Source organism: Mytilus edulis, chromosome 3 (assembly GCF_963676685.1).
Source record: "Mytilus edulis chromosome 3, xbMytEdul2.2, whole genome shotgun sequence".
Lineage (NCBI taxonomy): Eukaryota > Metazoa > Mollusca > Bivalvia > Mytilida > Mytilidae > Mytilus > Mytilus edulis.
The window spans coordinates 73,500,501-73,518,004 of NC_092346.1; the positions used below are offsets into that span (position 1 = coordinate 73,500,501).

Consider the following 17,504-nt stretch of genomic DNA (forward strand, 5'->3'; position numbering starts at 1 on the left):
ATCACAATTTGAAAGATTAATCTTTCTTTTGGTACCTCATTTATAAAATATAAAGAAGGATGAAATGAATTACATCAGTTTAAAGTTATATGATTGGGAGTGACAAAATCTTTGTATTGTGCTACCTTAAAGCAACAAAGTGAACACAGAAATGAAAAGTACTAAATGTGAAATTATCTCCCTTGAATATAGATTATCATACATTATTATAGAAATATTTGGTAATTTATTAAGAATCGGAAGTAAGTTATACAAGAAAACAGGAAACCTTTCTATTTGTAAACTGTCTTATTTTACTAAAATAGAAATAAAAGTGGAATAAATAACATACTTTAGAAATAAGGAAGTTTGTAATTTAAATCATTACCTCATAACTATAACTTTGATACAAAAACTAAAAAATGGTCTTATAAACTACTTGATAACTGCCCATTTGAAATTGTAGTAAAAACAAAAGAAAAAAACTACCATATTAAATATCACAATTTGAGAATTAAAGTATATAGACACTAGCATTTATTTTCTCGCACATGTTTTTTAAAATGTGTGGAAAGAGACGTTTATATATATTTATAGACAATATGGTCTGAGAAAATAAATGACTGTACTTCTCGTAGATATCAGGAGATGAGGAGTGGGTGCTAATTAAACAACTCTCCGTCCAAGTCAAAATTTATAAAAGTAAACATACTTGCTAATTTTATTTTAACTTAACAATAGTTTGTTCAATGTTTTCTTTTAAACAGAAATATAATTTTTTTTCTAGGATAGTGTTATGATAAATTTGTGTTGTTCGTGTTTAAAATTAGGAGATAGTTATAAAAGGAACCGGGATTATAATTAAGTACGCCAGACGTGCGTTTCGTCTACCTAAGACTCATCAGTGACGCTCATATCAAAATATTTATAAAGATAGAGATAACTGTATTTAAGGTAGCACAATACAAAGATTTTTTTACTTCCAATCACTAACCTTTGAAATGCTGTAACTTTCTTATGAATGCATAGAAAATAATAAAAGAGGTATATATAGATAGATAAAAGATGTATCTTTTAAATGAATGCAATATTTTTATTATGCAATCATTATGTAATCCATTATTATGTAATTAGTGGCAAAATCTGGGTAAGTTCACTTGAATGAATTTAACTCTATCATCTCTTTAACTATACTGAAAATTTTAAAGAAATCTTAATCAACACATTTTGGGCTTCAAAAGGGTGTCTCAGATTGTCTCTATGGTATTCCATTCTCTCACAAATCTCTAATTAGTGTAAACATCCTAATCACATAAAAGAAGATAATGATTAATGAGGTATAAAATTTGTTCTATACATTCTATCTGAAATCTGAGACACCCTTTTGTAGATAATGGCCATAGGAAAAACATATAATAAAATCAACCCTCTAGGGATACCTATGCAGAAGCTAATTTCATTTGAAAGTGGAAATTTGGTGAAAAATATTTTAGACACAGTTAACATTATAATTGGTTACATAATTAAAGCATAATACTAACATTGCATTTGTTTGAAAGAGTAATCTGTTAGCTATCAAAAACTACCACTTTTATAAATTTTCAAGCTTTATTAAGAAAGTTACAGCATTTTAAAACTTGGGAGTTGGAGTTATAAAATCTTTGTATTGTGCTACCTTAAGACAGACAGCTAGATCTTTGTATACACAGGCCAGAGTCTGAGCTTGATTAGCTATATGATATAAAAACTACACTGACGAAAAAAGGTCATGTATTCAAAATCATAAAATGCAACAACAAAAATTTTTGCAAATAAAGCATTTGACATAGAAGTTCATATTAAATATGAAATAATAATACATAATTAATACGAAATTACATCAAATAATATCATATCGATTGAATAGATGACAAAGAATAGCAAAGGTGGGGAGAAATATCTGCCCCATAAATAAACATATATACTTCAAAAGATAACATTAAGGGAGATATGTGGGTGGGAATTTTTAACAAATTGTTTGATAAGAATCACAAGTTAACACATCAAATACCGATGATAAAAGGAAGTGACCACAATGCACTTACACGTGAACTCGTGCTGACCCGCAAGATCATTGACCAATGAGAAAGATGAAATTCAATCATGCATTGGTCATAAGTGAAATTTATCTGCACGTGAAAACATGTTATCTAATTTCAAACATTTATTGTTTAATTAAGTAGCTAGGACACTTTGACTCTTTGACCAGTCTAGAGACAGCATTACTTTACAGTCTAAATAGCTCACTCTTTAATTAAGTCGGTTAGTAATAACCAATTAAACAGAATAATCTTCTCTGCTGTCTTAAATTATTTTATTCAGCTTAATTTCAATTAGCAAATAAAATTAGTTTTAAGACAGACAGCTAGATACCATAAACATACTTTGTATACACAGGCCAGAGTCTGAGCTTGATTTGCTATATGATATAAAAACTAAACTGACGAAAAAAGATCATTTATTCAACATCATAAAATGCAAAAAATAAATTTTGCAAATAAAACATTTGACATAAAAGTTCATATTTAATATGAAATAATAATACATAATTGATATGAAATTACATCAACTAATATCATATCAATTGAATAAATGACAAAGAATAGCAAAGGCGGGGAGAAAAATCTGCCACAAAACCACTCTTATGCTGAAAGAGAGGATACCCCACCCGAGGACTCTGGCGACGTGAATACAATTTATATATAACTTGAAAAATTTACAAGCATGACAGTCACCTACATGTACACTAAACAGATATCACTTTATTATATAAAGCGTTTCCACATTTAGCAGAAATATTAAAAATTCGTATTCGTAGATCTTATTCCGGTCAGGATCACAGCAATTTAATTAAAATAGATTCGTCGTTCAGTATTTTTTAGAATTCATATTTCGTCTTACATCCAGACAATTAATTATAGAATTCCATAAATATTTTAGTACAGACAATTAGTAAATTAATTACCCGAACTGTATCTTTAATCTTAAATCTTCAAACAAAACTAAATATAAAAAAGAAGATGTGATATGATTGCTAATGAGACAACTGTCCAAAAGAGACCAAAAAGACACAGAAATTACGTAAAAACAATGAACGAAAAACAAAATACATTTTTACGAAGCCCTGGATCCTTTCTAAATAAGAGTTTTGCATCTGACTATAACTGTGTGGGATCATGAGCAAATGATTCTCATACTACACTTGACATTTTTCAATCGATCGAAATTGTATAAAGATCATAGATGAATAATTATTCCTTAAGGAAGACTTTTTTAGATTGAAATAAGTAACTTATGTATACCTTTCTTACTCTCAGTTATTTTTGTTGTGATCTCACATTCTCCTTAAGAAAAAATTCACACACCTAATTAAATGGGCATTCAAAAAATCAGAATGTGAATATATATGTTCAAACTCTTTTCGGTCATTTTTTAGTAGCAATAAACAAAAAAACTATGTTAATTGGACATGCTTTGATACTATATATGCCCTTGAATTTTTACTAGATAACATTTTTGTTCGCTTTGGGGATTCCGTATATCGTCAGATTATCGCAATTCCAATGGGAACTAACTGTGCACCACTTATTGCGGACCCGTTTTTGTATTGTTATGAGTTACAATTTATGACAAAAATAAGAAAAGACCCATCGAAACAACATCTGAAAAACAAATTTAATAATACTTTTAGATATTTGGATGATATTTTGGCTCTCAATAATGACGACTTCAGTATGTATATTAATGAAATTTATCCTGTTGAACTTACTTTAAATAAAGCTAATACTAACAATGACCACTGCCCTTTTCTCGATCTTGATATCTATATCACTAATGGAAAGCTGAATACTAAAATTTATTATGATAAAAGGGATGATTTTTCATTTCCTATCGTTAATTATCCGTTTTTAGTTGGTGACGTTCCCTTGTCACCATCTTACGGTGTTTATATATCTGAACTTGTACGATTCGCTCGTGTATGTAACAATGTTTTAGATTTTAACGAGAGAAATTTATGTATTACTGAAAAATTATTACACCAGGGTTTTCGATATCACAAACTAGTCAAAACATTTACTAAATTTTATCATCGGTGTAAAGACATCATTCGTAAATATAGCTCAACATGCAGACTTCTAATACGTTCAGGTATTTCACATCCAATTTTTTATGGAAATATTCTTCATAAAGCATAAAGGTGTCAGTATTCACCTCAGAAACTTACAAAACCTTTGAATAGACTTATTAAGAAGGGATATAATTACGATACTATTGTCAAGTCATTAAAGATTTCATATTTTGGCGTTAATATTGAGTCACTGATAAGGTCTTTGCGTCGGAACTAAACACATTTATTCTAAAAACAGTTGTTGGCATGACACGGGTTATGTTCTTCTCATATATGTTATGATGGTATGATACTAAACCCCTAACGGGAAGGATTGTGCCTGATGTTCATATGATGAAATCATAATCTTTCAGTCAGTTTAATTGAAGTCTGGAGCTGGCATATCAGTTAACTGCTAGTAGTCTGTTTTTATTTATGTATTATTGTCATTTTGTTTATTTTCTTTGGTTACATCTTCTGACATCAGACTCGGACTTCTCTTGAACTGAATTTTAATGTGCGTATTGTTATGCGTTTACTTTTCTACATTGGTTAGAGGTATAGGGGGAGGGTTGAGATCTCACAAACATGTTTAACCCCGCCGCATTTTTGCGCCTGTCCCAAGTCAGGAGCCTCTGGCCTTTGTTAGTCTTGTATTATTTTAATTTTACAGTGTACAATTTGGAAATTAGTATGGCGTTCATTATCACTGGACTAGTATATATTTAATTAGGGGCCAGCTGAAGGACGCCTCCGGGTGCGGGAATTTCTCGCTACATTGAAGACCTGTTGGTGACCCTCTGCTGTTGTTTTTTATTTGGTCGGGTTGTTGTCTCTTTGGCACATTCCCCATTTCCATTCTCAATTTTATGATATAAAAATATTTTTCGTAACCCATGAGTCGATAAAAAGATAAGTTTTAGTCATAATTTTTAATATACTGTTACAGCTTTTTAGAAATTTAAAGACTGGTGGATATCACCATTCAATATTAATAGTAATAATTTATATCGATAAAACCATAAAAAAGGGGGAATACACCAAACTTACTTAAAACTTACAAAAAATAAGTTCATTTCTTCCTGGCATGCTACAGAACCTAATTAACATACTGTTATTCTAATGCAATACATCTTGAAAAGTTCATATTGTATGGTCGTAAATTAAGTTGTAAAACGAAAAACACATTTGAAATAATATTCCTGCTTAAAGTGATATTTCATATAATTTTTTCTGTACTTTAGTTGCGACGAAAGTTAAAAGATGTAAGTTTTAACCGAGTAAATATTGATAGCTTTTGACACATACTTTAAGGTAGATCATAAGTAAATATGTTTTGAGACAGAATTTTCTTATACTTAGCCAAAATGAAGATTTTACTATGCTCTTTTCAGAAATATAATAAAAAGTATGGGTCACCGTGCCATTTTTCAAGCTATATGTCGTTGAAAATTGCCTAAATTTGGTTAGATTGTTCATGGAAAAACACATTTGTGTGCATAAAAAAAATTCTATGAGATAGAATTTTGAAATAAATTGTGAAAAGATAGTTTTTGTAAAATATTGAAAAAATGGTGTCATTCCCTATCAGTCCAGTATAAATTTTTTACTAAAAGAGTTATCTTCCCTTAAATGGCCCATTTGAAAAATTGATTCTAAAAACAAAAAAAATGATTTTTGTTTAAATATTTTTAATTATACAAAAAATAACCAAGTTTTCTTTAAATCATTAAACAGTCTAACCTTTAAATTGCAAATCTGTCTCCAAATTTGCAGATTTAGGCAAATAACTAGACCGACTCTTTACTGTGATTGTACAATCCAAGATGGCGGTATACCATGTATTTACCTTAAATATTTTATCAAAAGAGAAAAGAAAAATTTGAAAATTAATAACCAGGTTAGTTAAACACAAAAACTTTGGTTTGTGATGGATTTACCTATTAAGACCATAGCATTTAGTACAACATTGGGATAAACCATCAAGTCCTTTTATATATGTAATTTGAATAATTACAAATTTGAATTAGATAGGCATTATTTAAAACCATAACATGATTTACAAACAATTCATGTATACATACAGAAAGTAAAACCGAGCCATAAAATTAAAAAACAATTTGAATGTAGCCTATCAAATGATCGCATTGACAGTCTGAACAATATGTAAAGACAGCATCGGAAGGAGAACAGGCAATAAAGATACCAAATGAAATAAAGATCAAACGTTTTGAAGGCAATATACTGACCAAAACAAGAAACGGTTGAAATTAGGTGGGAAAAAAAATGTTAAGGCAGGCACTGTTGACCCCAAAAGAAAGTTGTAATTATATAAAATAAATATTAAAAATCGTTTTGGCAGGCAATGCTGACCCAAAACAAAGTTACGGTGGTAATTCTATGAAATAAAGATCATAAAACGTTTACGCAGGCAATGCTGACCCAAAACAAAACAGTTGTAATTATATGAAATAAAGATCGTAAAACGTTTTGGCAGGCAATGCTGACCCAAAACAAGACAGTTGTGATTATATGAAATAAAGATAATAAAACGTTTTGGCAGGCAATGCTGAACCAAAACAAGACAGTTGTAATTATATGAAATAAAGATCATAAAACGTTTTGGCAGGCAATGCTGCCCCAAAAAATATAAGACAGTTGTAATTATATGAAATAAAGATCAAAACACTTTTTGGCAGGCAATGCTGACCCAAAACAAGACAGTTGTAATGGTATGAAAAAAAAATCATAAAATGTTTTGGCAGGCAATGTTGACCCAAAACAAAGTTACGGTTGTAATTATATGAAACAAAGATCATAAAACGTTTTGGCAGGCAATGCTGACCCAAAACAAGACAGTTGTTATTATATGAAAGAAAGATCATAAAACGTTTTGGCAGGCAATGCTGACCCAAAACAAGACAGTTGTTTTTGAATGAAATAACGATCATAAAATGTTTTGTCAGGTAATACTGACCCGAATTAGCTGAAGTATAAAGTTCTGATACTCAATTAATTCTTTTATGCTGTAAAATTCAATAAACGCATTATACTTCAATCCTTGAATCACGGATAGGACAATTCCATCCATGAACTGCAGCCGAAGTCTTTGTTTGTTTTATTTTCCTTCTTCTAAAACTAAGTGTTGTATTTAAGTATCGAGAATCAAAGACAATTAACGACATAGTCAACTTTAAAGAGATGGTGTAATAACAATCGGTGCTTTGAGCTTTCGTTGTAACTAGGGTCCAGTGCTGATCGAAGTCGTTTTTTTTAAATTTGTATTTATAAAACAGTTAAATTAGGCTTTAGTTAGTCAATGCTTATAAGACTCGCACGTCTGGATCAATATTTTAATCTCGAAATTAGGTATGTGTCATTAATGTCAGTGAAACAGCAACCCATCAAATTCGTATGTTTGTATTATCGGAACTATGGCGTACTGCTGATAAATGAAAGTATATGTAAGTTGTTGATATCACGCTCTATTGCACATTTTCTTCAATTCCTTCAATGGGGAAAGTTCTTTCGTAGATGAATACCAGACTAACGCTCTTTGTCCATAGTTAAAGCATGAAATAAGAATATGAAATAATAGATAAAATTAAATTCCCATTAAAACACAAACTTGATCTTACTTAAGGACCCCAAACATAACGCATGTTAAGGAATAAAACGGGATAATTTAATCATCATAGTTGCTCTGCTTTAATAATCAACCATTAAACAGAAAAAAATATTTATATATCATGTATTAAATGAAGAGTATGAATTTTGAAATATCATCAGTATATATATATTAAATGACTGAATAAATAGTCAACGATAAATCTTACGGGGCGATGGATCATAAAAACGATTCAGTACACTACAAAATATTATAATATATAATAAGTCTAAAAGGGTACAACATCACCAAAAACACAATAAAACGAACAATATGTTAGATATTTCGGATAACAGATATCCTTCCTCGGTAATTGCACGATGATATATATATATATATATATATATATATATATATATATATATATATATATATATATATATATGTCTTGCCCAATGTTAGTTTTAATAATACATCTAGTACATGTATATAGTAAAAGCAAACGACCTTACAGTGCATAAGTATTGGCATAAAAATTATCAATTACGTTCATCGCAACCCAAACTATATCATGTTCATGAATTATACTAGTAAACATAATTAAAATAATACATTAAAACCATGTATTACAAACTGACAAACATGTAAATGTAGCTCCATGACTCAAAATACTGGCAATTTTGTATGTAGCAAAAGAAATGATTACAAAAATAATTTATTCCAAACCAATCACCTTGACGAAATAATAATTAAAAGTAGTTTAGAATGAGTTTTATGCCGAAGCATAAAACAATACAGAGATTATAGACCAAGCTACTAAGACCTCTGCAAAAAATTAGCATGCGTTTCATGACGAAGCATAAAACAAAACCCACTACATACTAAATTTACAACAACAAATACACAGAGATTATAGACCAAGCTACTACGACATCTGCAAAAGTAGCATGAGTTTCACGACGAAGCGTAAAAGAATACAGAGATCATAGACCAAGCTACTACGACCTCTACAAAAAAAATTAACATGAGTTTCATGACGAAGCATAAAACAATACCCACTAAATACTACCATATTTGCAAAAGTAAATATACAGAGGTCATAGACCAAGCTACCACGACCTCTGAGAAAACAATTTACAGAGGACATTAGAACAAGCAACCACGCTCTTTGCAAAAATTAAAATTTCGTCTACATTACCCAAAAAGGCAAAGCCAGGTAAATTGGTTAGTAATAAATAAGCATTGAGTTGCGATAGATAAAGGCAAGAGAATTATTCTTTTTATACCGTTAACATAAAGCAGACAAGGTTCACTTGCATCAATTATAATACTAACAATTATAGCTATTAGGCTATTTACATAAAACGTAATTGAAAAAGCAAATACAGTGCTTTGCATAAATCAAAATCGTGAGTTCCATCCGAAATGTTTTGCATAACTCAAATCGTGAGTTCTATCCAAAGTTTTTTGGCATAAATCAAAATCTTAATTTTTATCCGAAGTGTTTTGCATAAATCAAAATCGTGAGTTCTATACGAAGTGTTTTGCATAAATCAAAATCGTGAGTTCTATCCGAATGGAAGAATGGTAAAAAATTAACTGTACGTTTGTTAAAAAATTAGCATAAATAGCTTAAAAATTAAAAGTATAGTTCGATTTTACCTGAAATTGCTAATATGAAATCACTCCAGTCCAAAATTATCCATAACATACAAACAAATAATTTTTTACAAATTGTTTGATAAGAATCACAAGTTAACACATCAAATGCCGATGATAAAAGGAAGTGACCACAATGCACTTACACGTGAACTCGTGCTGACCCGCAAGATCATTGACCAATGAGAAAGATGAAATTCAATCATGCATTGGTCATAAGTGAAATTTATCTGCACATGAAAACATGTTATCTAATTTCAAGCATTTATTGTTTAATTAAGTAGGACACTTTGATCCTTTGACCAGACTTGAGACAGCATAAATTTACAGTCTAAATAGCTCACTCTTTAATTAAGTCGGTTAGTAATAACCAATTAAACAGAATTATCTTCTCTGCTGTCTTAAATTATTTTATTCAGCTTAATTTTCAATTAGCAAATAAGATTAGTTGTATATTAAAACAATTCGTGAAACGTAGATTTTGCTGCTACACATTGAGTTTACCTAGCGACGTACATTTGCAACAAATAGATCTTATTTGATAATTAGAAAGGGGGAAAAAGAAAACGCTTTACTATGACTTGATTGTAAGTGTTGCTATCAACATATGGCAACTCAATCAAAATTCTGACCAAATTGCTATTTTTTTTATCAAACAAAGCTGTGTAACTGTCACAGTGGAAATTCAATTTTGAGGTTGAAACATTTTTAAACACAATGCACAAGCTTCAAACAAACTCAGTTTAAATTTGCATTATATTACATGTAAGTTCAAGGGACTCGTTGTTGTAGTTTTCACTTACACTATTATTAAATGTGTCTTTAGTAATTATTATGAATTATAAATTATAAAATACAATACATTCTTAAAACGAAAATGTTAGTACTTGAAGTATTCATAGTAATTTTGATTTGGTAATGTTTCAATTTTTTCGACAGTTACACCTGATTTAAAGGTTTATATAAAGCTAAATATATACATGCCATCTAGAAATTTTTTATTAAGTTATAATTTAGTTGTGATTCTGATATCGAATTCATCTTTTTAATACTTTCCTGTTATATATCTTCAGAGGTTTTAGACTATTAGTTTTAACAGTTATTGTATAAAAGACTGAAGGTCGAATGTTTAGTTTCTGAGCTCATTTGCCATTCTTTATAGATAGTTTTGTACACGATTGTGTTCTCATTTGGATTTAACGTTTTGAATAATACAAAGGAGTTAGGAGTAGTGATAAAGCCCTGACATTTTCTCAAACCACACCAACACTAAACCCGACAACTTTAAAAAAGAAACACTATCAAATCCAAAAACAACCATCAAGAAAATGTTTCAATTTTGTTTATTACATGCTGTTTTTGTTCTTACAATCAGGTAAAATACCAATTGTTGAAAAATTTAATTGTTATCTGAATAATCCATTTACATTATTTTAGCTGTGTTTTATGACAGAGTTAAAACGAAATTGGTCTAGTAGAAGGCAGGTGTGGCTATCTTGATACATGTGCTTAGAGCAAAACAGGAATATTTCATCATTACTTTAACTTAATCATATTGGTGTTTGCATTTCAGATTGCAAAGATATTCGTGTCAATACAGAAGGAGAAAATAACATCAGGTTTTTATCAGATTTGAACATCAAATCACTGAAATCTGCATCCCTCAAAATTGGGGTAAAGAGTGGGAAAGTTGCACACATTTTGTTAATGACATCTAAGAGTAAGAATGACCCTCATTATGAAATTATAATAGGATCTGATGAATCAAGTATTGTTTCTAACGGTAAAGAATTAGACTCCCATAAAGGTAGACTGTTGAATCAGAGAAGAAGTATTGCTTTTGGAATTAGCTGGACTAATGGAGTCATTAAATTAACAAATGGGAACGGGAGAGAGATAATGTCAGGAAAGGACCAATCAGAGCCACTTGACATAATTGATATAGGAATATCAACTGATTCGACTGGAGATTGGATATTTTTTTGCGCAGGTAAAAGGAAAGTTATTATAACAAACAGAATATTAAATTGACCACTGTTTTAGGGAAGAGGTATATTAATAGTATCAACTCATTCATCCGTCTGTCCTTTGATTATTGATATTCCATCTCTTACAATACTGATACTTGTTTGTCGCAGGCTTTTTTACTTCCATTTGAAGTAGGGCATTTCGTCAAGGCGTAGCAATCTCACATTTATGAAATTAACTTCAATAATCGCTATTTTGCAAAGATATATGAGTGTTTTCTCACCCTCTCCTTTACGTGATTTTATATTTCACATGTTTGTTTTTATATGAAAACTAATTATTTACATATTAAATATTTTCTCTTGCTAGATTTGTTTTACAAAATAAAAATATGAAATATACATCTTTTGTAAAGAAGCTTTTTTCGTAATATTCTTTAATTACCAATACACGACAATAGGGATCAAAATTGATGCTGCAAATACATGACTGACCATATAACACCTAAATTTTCTAAAAACTAATGATTGAAAGAATGTTGATGACATGTTGAAGACCGAAAAACTTGCAACTTAAAAGGGTGTACCTTATTATAGATAAGTATCATCAATGTAAGCACCTACCGTCAAAGAGATCTTTGGGAAAAGATCATCCATTATCAGTTTATCCTATATCATATATTAGATTGCTTCTGTTAGTTAAGTGCGCTATTTGCTAAAGATAAACAGAAAACTTTTAATGAACAAATTATCCTGTCGTAACACTTTTTCATGTGAAAATGGCAAAACAGATGAAAAAGAAGAAGGTAAAAAAGAAAAAAATTGATAACACATACAAAACCAAAAATCTAAAAATCGGTCAGAAATAAAAGCTATGCCATACGTAGATACATTACTTTATTAAGAATGACTTTAGTTTTTGTTTCAGAATAGTATTTGAAATATCCATAAGTTCATTACAGAATTTATATGAGGGTTTTAAATATTATATTGCATTCTCACTTTATGACATTTTTTTCCACGTTGACATAATTGTTGTTTTTGATAATGATTAAGATTATAACACAATGTTGACTGCTGTACTCCTATTTTTTGACATTTTGAAATTTTTTTATAAAAGAAGATGTAGTATGATTTTCAATAAAGCAATTCTTTACAAGTGACCAAATGGCACATTAATTAAAAACCAAAGGTCATCGTACTGCTTTCAACAATGAGCAAAGGCTATACCACATAGACCGCGAATTCATGTGTGATTGTTTTGTTCACACTTTTTGTCAATGTAATGGAATTGCATGCAACTGTCATGCAAGTGAGAGGTTTATTTAGCTATCACACCATGTTCAATTTAGTTTTCTACTTAAGAACATATTTGTGCCAAGTCAGGAGTACGATAGTTTTTTTTTCTATTTGTTTAATTTGTTTGAGCTTTCGGGTTTGTCATTTGATTAGTTAATTGCCGATGCGATTTTTTTTTTACTTTTACAATCTAACTTATAGCTCTTCATCTTTTAATCTTTTATATAAGCTTTGGATTTCAAATATTTTGGCCAAGAGCATCACTAAAGAGACATGTATTGTCGAAATGCGCATCTGGTGCAGGAAAATTGGTACCGTTAATGTTATTACTACCACAAGGTCGATGCCTCTGCTGGTGGACTGTTAGTCCCCGAGGGTATCACCAGCCCAGTAGCCAGTACTTCGGTACTGGCATGAAAATACGGATTTTTTGTGTTATTAAAATTTGTTGTTACAAAATGTTAGAAATTATTATAAATTAAGGAATGAATCTGCCTCACGCAAAGATTTGATTTCTTTCACGGATTTGGCTATACTTTTTGGACCTTTTGGATTATAGCTCTTCATCTTTTATACAGGCTTTGGATTTCAAATATTTTGGCAACGAGCATCACTGAAGAGACATGTATTGTCGAAATGCGCATCTGGTGCAGGAAAATTGGTACCGTTAATGTTATTAGGACGATACTTTATGAAATCTGCTAGGATGTTTTCATCTTTTTTTTTCTCCTGAGCATTAGTATTCAACCAATATTTGTCCTTCGCTGGCTTCCTGAAATAATGATCATGTTTTACATTGCTTTCCAAATATCATGCCGCGCCGCATTTATTCGTTACAATTTTAGATGTTATCTAATTTAAGCTGGACTTTACATTTATATTCTTATTTTGATATTGTGCGTTTCGAAATTCATGCAATTCCCTCTGGTTTTTTGCTGAGGCCTTGATTTTTCTCTGTTTGGTTCGTTCAACGATATTTGAATATCTCAAAATCAATGTCGAGCCATTTTACGGCTCTTCTGGCATCATGTGAAAAAAGACATGCCAGTTGAATGTACAGCTGAAACGCGAAAGGGGAAATCTTGTAAAGATGAAGCATTAGATCTTAAGAAAGTTACAGATATCAAGCTTTTATGAGGTTCATGTAGAAATAAAAAAAAGTTATTTTCTCTCGTGTTCATTTTTATAAGCAGTAAAACACAATAGTGTTGAGGGTTATCTTCATTTTTGTTTCGTTTTAACTTTTACCTACTGTTATATAACTTTACCAACTTTTCCAGGAATTTCACAAGGATCTGCGTTATCACCAAATGAAAAGAAACCACGTATGTATATATATCTTAACATTCTGAATTTGCAGCGGTTTTTTTTTATATATATATAAATGAGTTTACTAGAGTACTAATCCTTTATCAATATCATTCAACATACTAATAGAAGCAAAATGGAATAGCTACCAATATCGTTATTTTTACAAAATTTCCCTTAAATCTTACTGTCTGATTATTTCATTCTCAGCGGAGTTGAGTAAAATCAAAATTATCGCTAGAAATCAAGGAAGCACGTGCCGTTGTAAATGAAATTAACATGTAAAAAACCCAACCTCGTCATAGATAAAATAGCGATAAATAGATTATCATTTGTCATCTCAATTCAATTGCTTTTCTCACTTTCGCCCATACCGGCTCAAGCGAGAAAACGAATCTCTTTGAGATGATCAACGATAATCTATAAATATAGACATAACAATCGGATCATTAAAACATCAATAATCGATATTTTTTTTCATTTTTCATACATTGTGCGGAAACTGCTTTTTAGATATGTTTATTATAATTATCTAGTTGGGAAAATAGTTTTATTTACTTTTCAAATAGCTCGAAATTCGGATTTCTGTATTATTTTATTTTGTTTTTTAGGGTTGAATTCTTCTTTATCAAACAAACAAAACATCGTCGGTAATGCATTATTTTAATGAAAAACATTTTTTGAAAATAAACATTAAGCTTTGTCAATACCTTGGCAAAAACCAGAAAACTTTGTTAATGCTTTCGCAATAAGTTTGGATTTTCCGGCAAAAAAATAAGTAGCTTTAAACAAAAACTTGACGATCGTTTCTATTCATATAACACACATTTGTTATATTAGAAATATAATTTGAAATCATTTTTAGCCATGGATATGTTATGCCGCTTTTGTCACAAATCACTCAAACAATAATAATAAAATTTGTTTATTTATCAAGAAACATTATGATGCATTTATATGTGTACCCTGTGTCACTGGTCAGATTTTAATTTTTGATATGTGTTTTGATATAAAACCACAAATGTTTGCTAATCAATTGCTTTGGTTTTTCCTAAATCAATTAACTAAAACACTTGTGCATATGAAATGTTCGACAATTATCTCAATTTAAGACTAGATGTCCTTTTAAATGATCTTTGCATTCTATCTTGTTTATATATGTTATGTAGAAAAACACGTTATCTCTCCTTTCAGAATACGTGTTATTCCAGAAGCCTTTTAAATTTAAAAATTAACGAAATTTAAACATCAGTAAACTAATGTCACCTTAATTTACAGCTCGTCCTGCAACTTGTATAAAAGACGTAACAGTTGACTGTACAGCTGAAACAATAAAATGGAAATCTTGTAAAGTTGAAGCATCAGATCTTAAGAGCGTTGTAGATATTGAGCTTTTGGAAGGCTCATGTAGAAATACAGAATACAGATTAAGAATATCGAGGAATGATTTTATAGTTAGAAATGGATGTTCTGGAAAATTTAGAGTCACATATCGTATTAAAGGTAAATATTAGTTATAAGATTGTTCTAGTCACTTATTAAGTAAAAGTTCAATTGTCAAGATATTGGGTTTTTTTTTTCAAATCAAGCAACCTCCTATTAAGATTTAAGGATTTTCAACTTAATTATCGATGTTATCAAACGATACTGGTTATGATTTTGTTCATATGTCTTATCAGTTAACAGTGTCTTATCAGTTAAAACGTGTCTTATCAGTTAACATGTGTCTTTTCATTTAACATGTGTCTTATCAGTTAACTTGTAGTTATTAGTTAGCATGTGTCTTATCAGTCAACATATTATTTTTATGTGTTTTATCAGTTTAAAAGTGTCTCATCATTTTTGTTTGCAGACTGTGGAGGTAAGCTATAACTTTTGCACCTTTTTATTTTGACAGAAACTAATAAGATATCTTACAAAGAAGGGAATAGTTATCAACGTGTTTTCAATTGGTTTAAAAAGTCCTGCATTTTACCAGTATCAGCATTAATTTTTGGGGATTTTAAGATATTTGTACGTGTTTGTTTGATTGGAGTTTTACACCAAATGACATGAAGTTATATTGCTTGAAACACATTTTTCAAATAAGGGATATGGTCTGTTACAATAAGCCCAACTTTACTTAGTTAGAAGATGTAGTCGCTATATGTCAGATAAATAAACTCATCATAGATACCAGGACTAAATTTTGTATATAACCCAGACGCGCGTTTCGTCTACAAAAGACTCATCAGTGACGCTCGAATCCAATAAAGTTTAAAAGGCCAAAAGAAGTATCTATAAAAACAGAAAAATTTATATTACTTTGACAGTTTCATAGTATTTAAAAGAAATTGCAACTGCAGATAGTATTTATAATCTAATACCAACAATATTTTGTCCTTAAATAGTTGTAAAGTTAACATTCCTATCCTTTGGTGATTTGTCTTTTTTGTGACCTTCTTATCTAGGCTAAGCCATTCATTTTTGCAACTGTTCGCCATTTCGTTAAAATCATTACTTTGTTTCGTACTCCTATACTAGCTATCATACACTTTTTGCTTTTGGGATTCGCCATTAAGCTTTCTCAAAACGCAGTTGTAAGAAATTTATTCACTGCATGTTTCATTAGTAGAAATTATACTTCATTTACTATACGAGAAATATCGAAAATGTTCAAGACCACAAAATTGGTTGATTTTTGTGCACTATTTCATGGCCTTAACATTACTTGCTACTGTTGGCGAATAGTTGTCTCATTAGCAATTTTACCGTATGTCTCTTTTCAAATACGTCCCATATTTAATAAAGAGCATCCAGTTCTTAAAATATATATGGATTGTAGATTGAAATTTATTTTAATATATGAACATTTTGTCTTAAAAACATCTTTTAAAATGTTGTGAGGTATTATTCTATTATTTATTTATGAGTTTTGTTGTACTGACTGTTTTTGCTTATGTTTGTACTTTATTCCTGTTACGTATTCAGTTTAGCAATATTTTGTAAGATTGCAATATAAGCGGGAGGTATGGCTAACAATAAATCCAGGTTAAACCCACCATTTACATTGGAGTAATTGATCAACATTTCCGCAAAGAATTAATGTTTTTAGGAATATTTGTCGAAATAAATAGAATGATAGAAATCCCTATTAAAACTGAGATATTTATTTAAATATTGTGCTGTTAGATAAAGTTTACACCTTCTTAATGATTCTTATTGATAGTCATCTTCTATGATAAAAACTAGCTTTTTTGTCTGATGGTAACCATCAATTGTTGTGAGTAGTAGTGATCAATAACGTTAGGAAAACCTATTTTTGTCATGTTATACATTTTACATACTGTTCTTTAAATTTTTAACTTTTACAGAAACCTCAACAAAGCCTGTACCTGAACCTATTGTATCAGGATTTAGACCAGGTATAGAAAATAAAATTGAGAATGCAAATGGGGAATGTGTCAAAGAGACAACCCGACTTCATAAAAAAAACAACAGCAGAAGGTCACCAACAGGTCTTCAATGTAGCGAGAAATTCATGCACCCGGAGGCGTCC

The 17,504-nt window shown here is 30.2% G+C and overlaps 1 protein-coding gene across 1 annotated transcript in view; it reads left to right on the forward strand.

Annotated features, from left to right (window-relative positions):
* Nucleotides 1-17,504, forward strand: part of LOC139515412 (uncharacterized) — a 71,147-nt gene that overhangs the window by 45,705 nt on the left and 7,938 nt on the right. Inside the window, exons 26-30 of the mRNA XM_071304983.1 lie at nt 10,966-11,382; nt 13,939-13,983; nt 15,245-15,469; nt 15,819-15,827; nt 17,320-17,370. Of these exons, the coding sequence (XP_071161084.1) occupies nt 10,966-11,382; nt 13,939-13,983; nt 15,245-15,469; nt 15,819-15,827; nt 17,320-17,370 (747 nt within the window). The remainder of the gene's footprint in view (nt 1-10,965; nt 11,383-13,938; nt 13,984-15,244; nt 15,470-15,818; nt 15,828-17,319; nt 17,371-17,504) is intronic.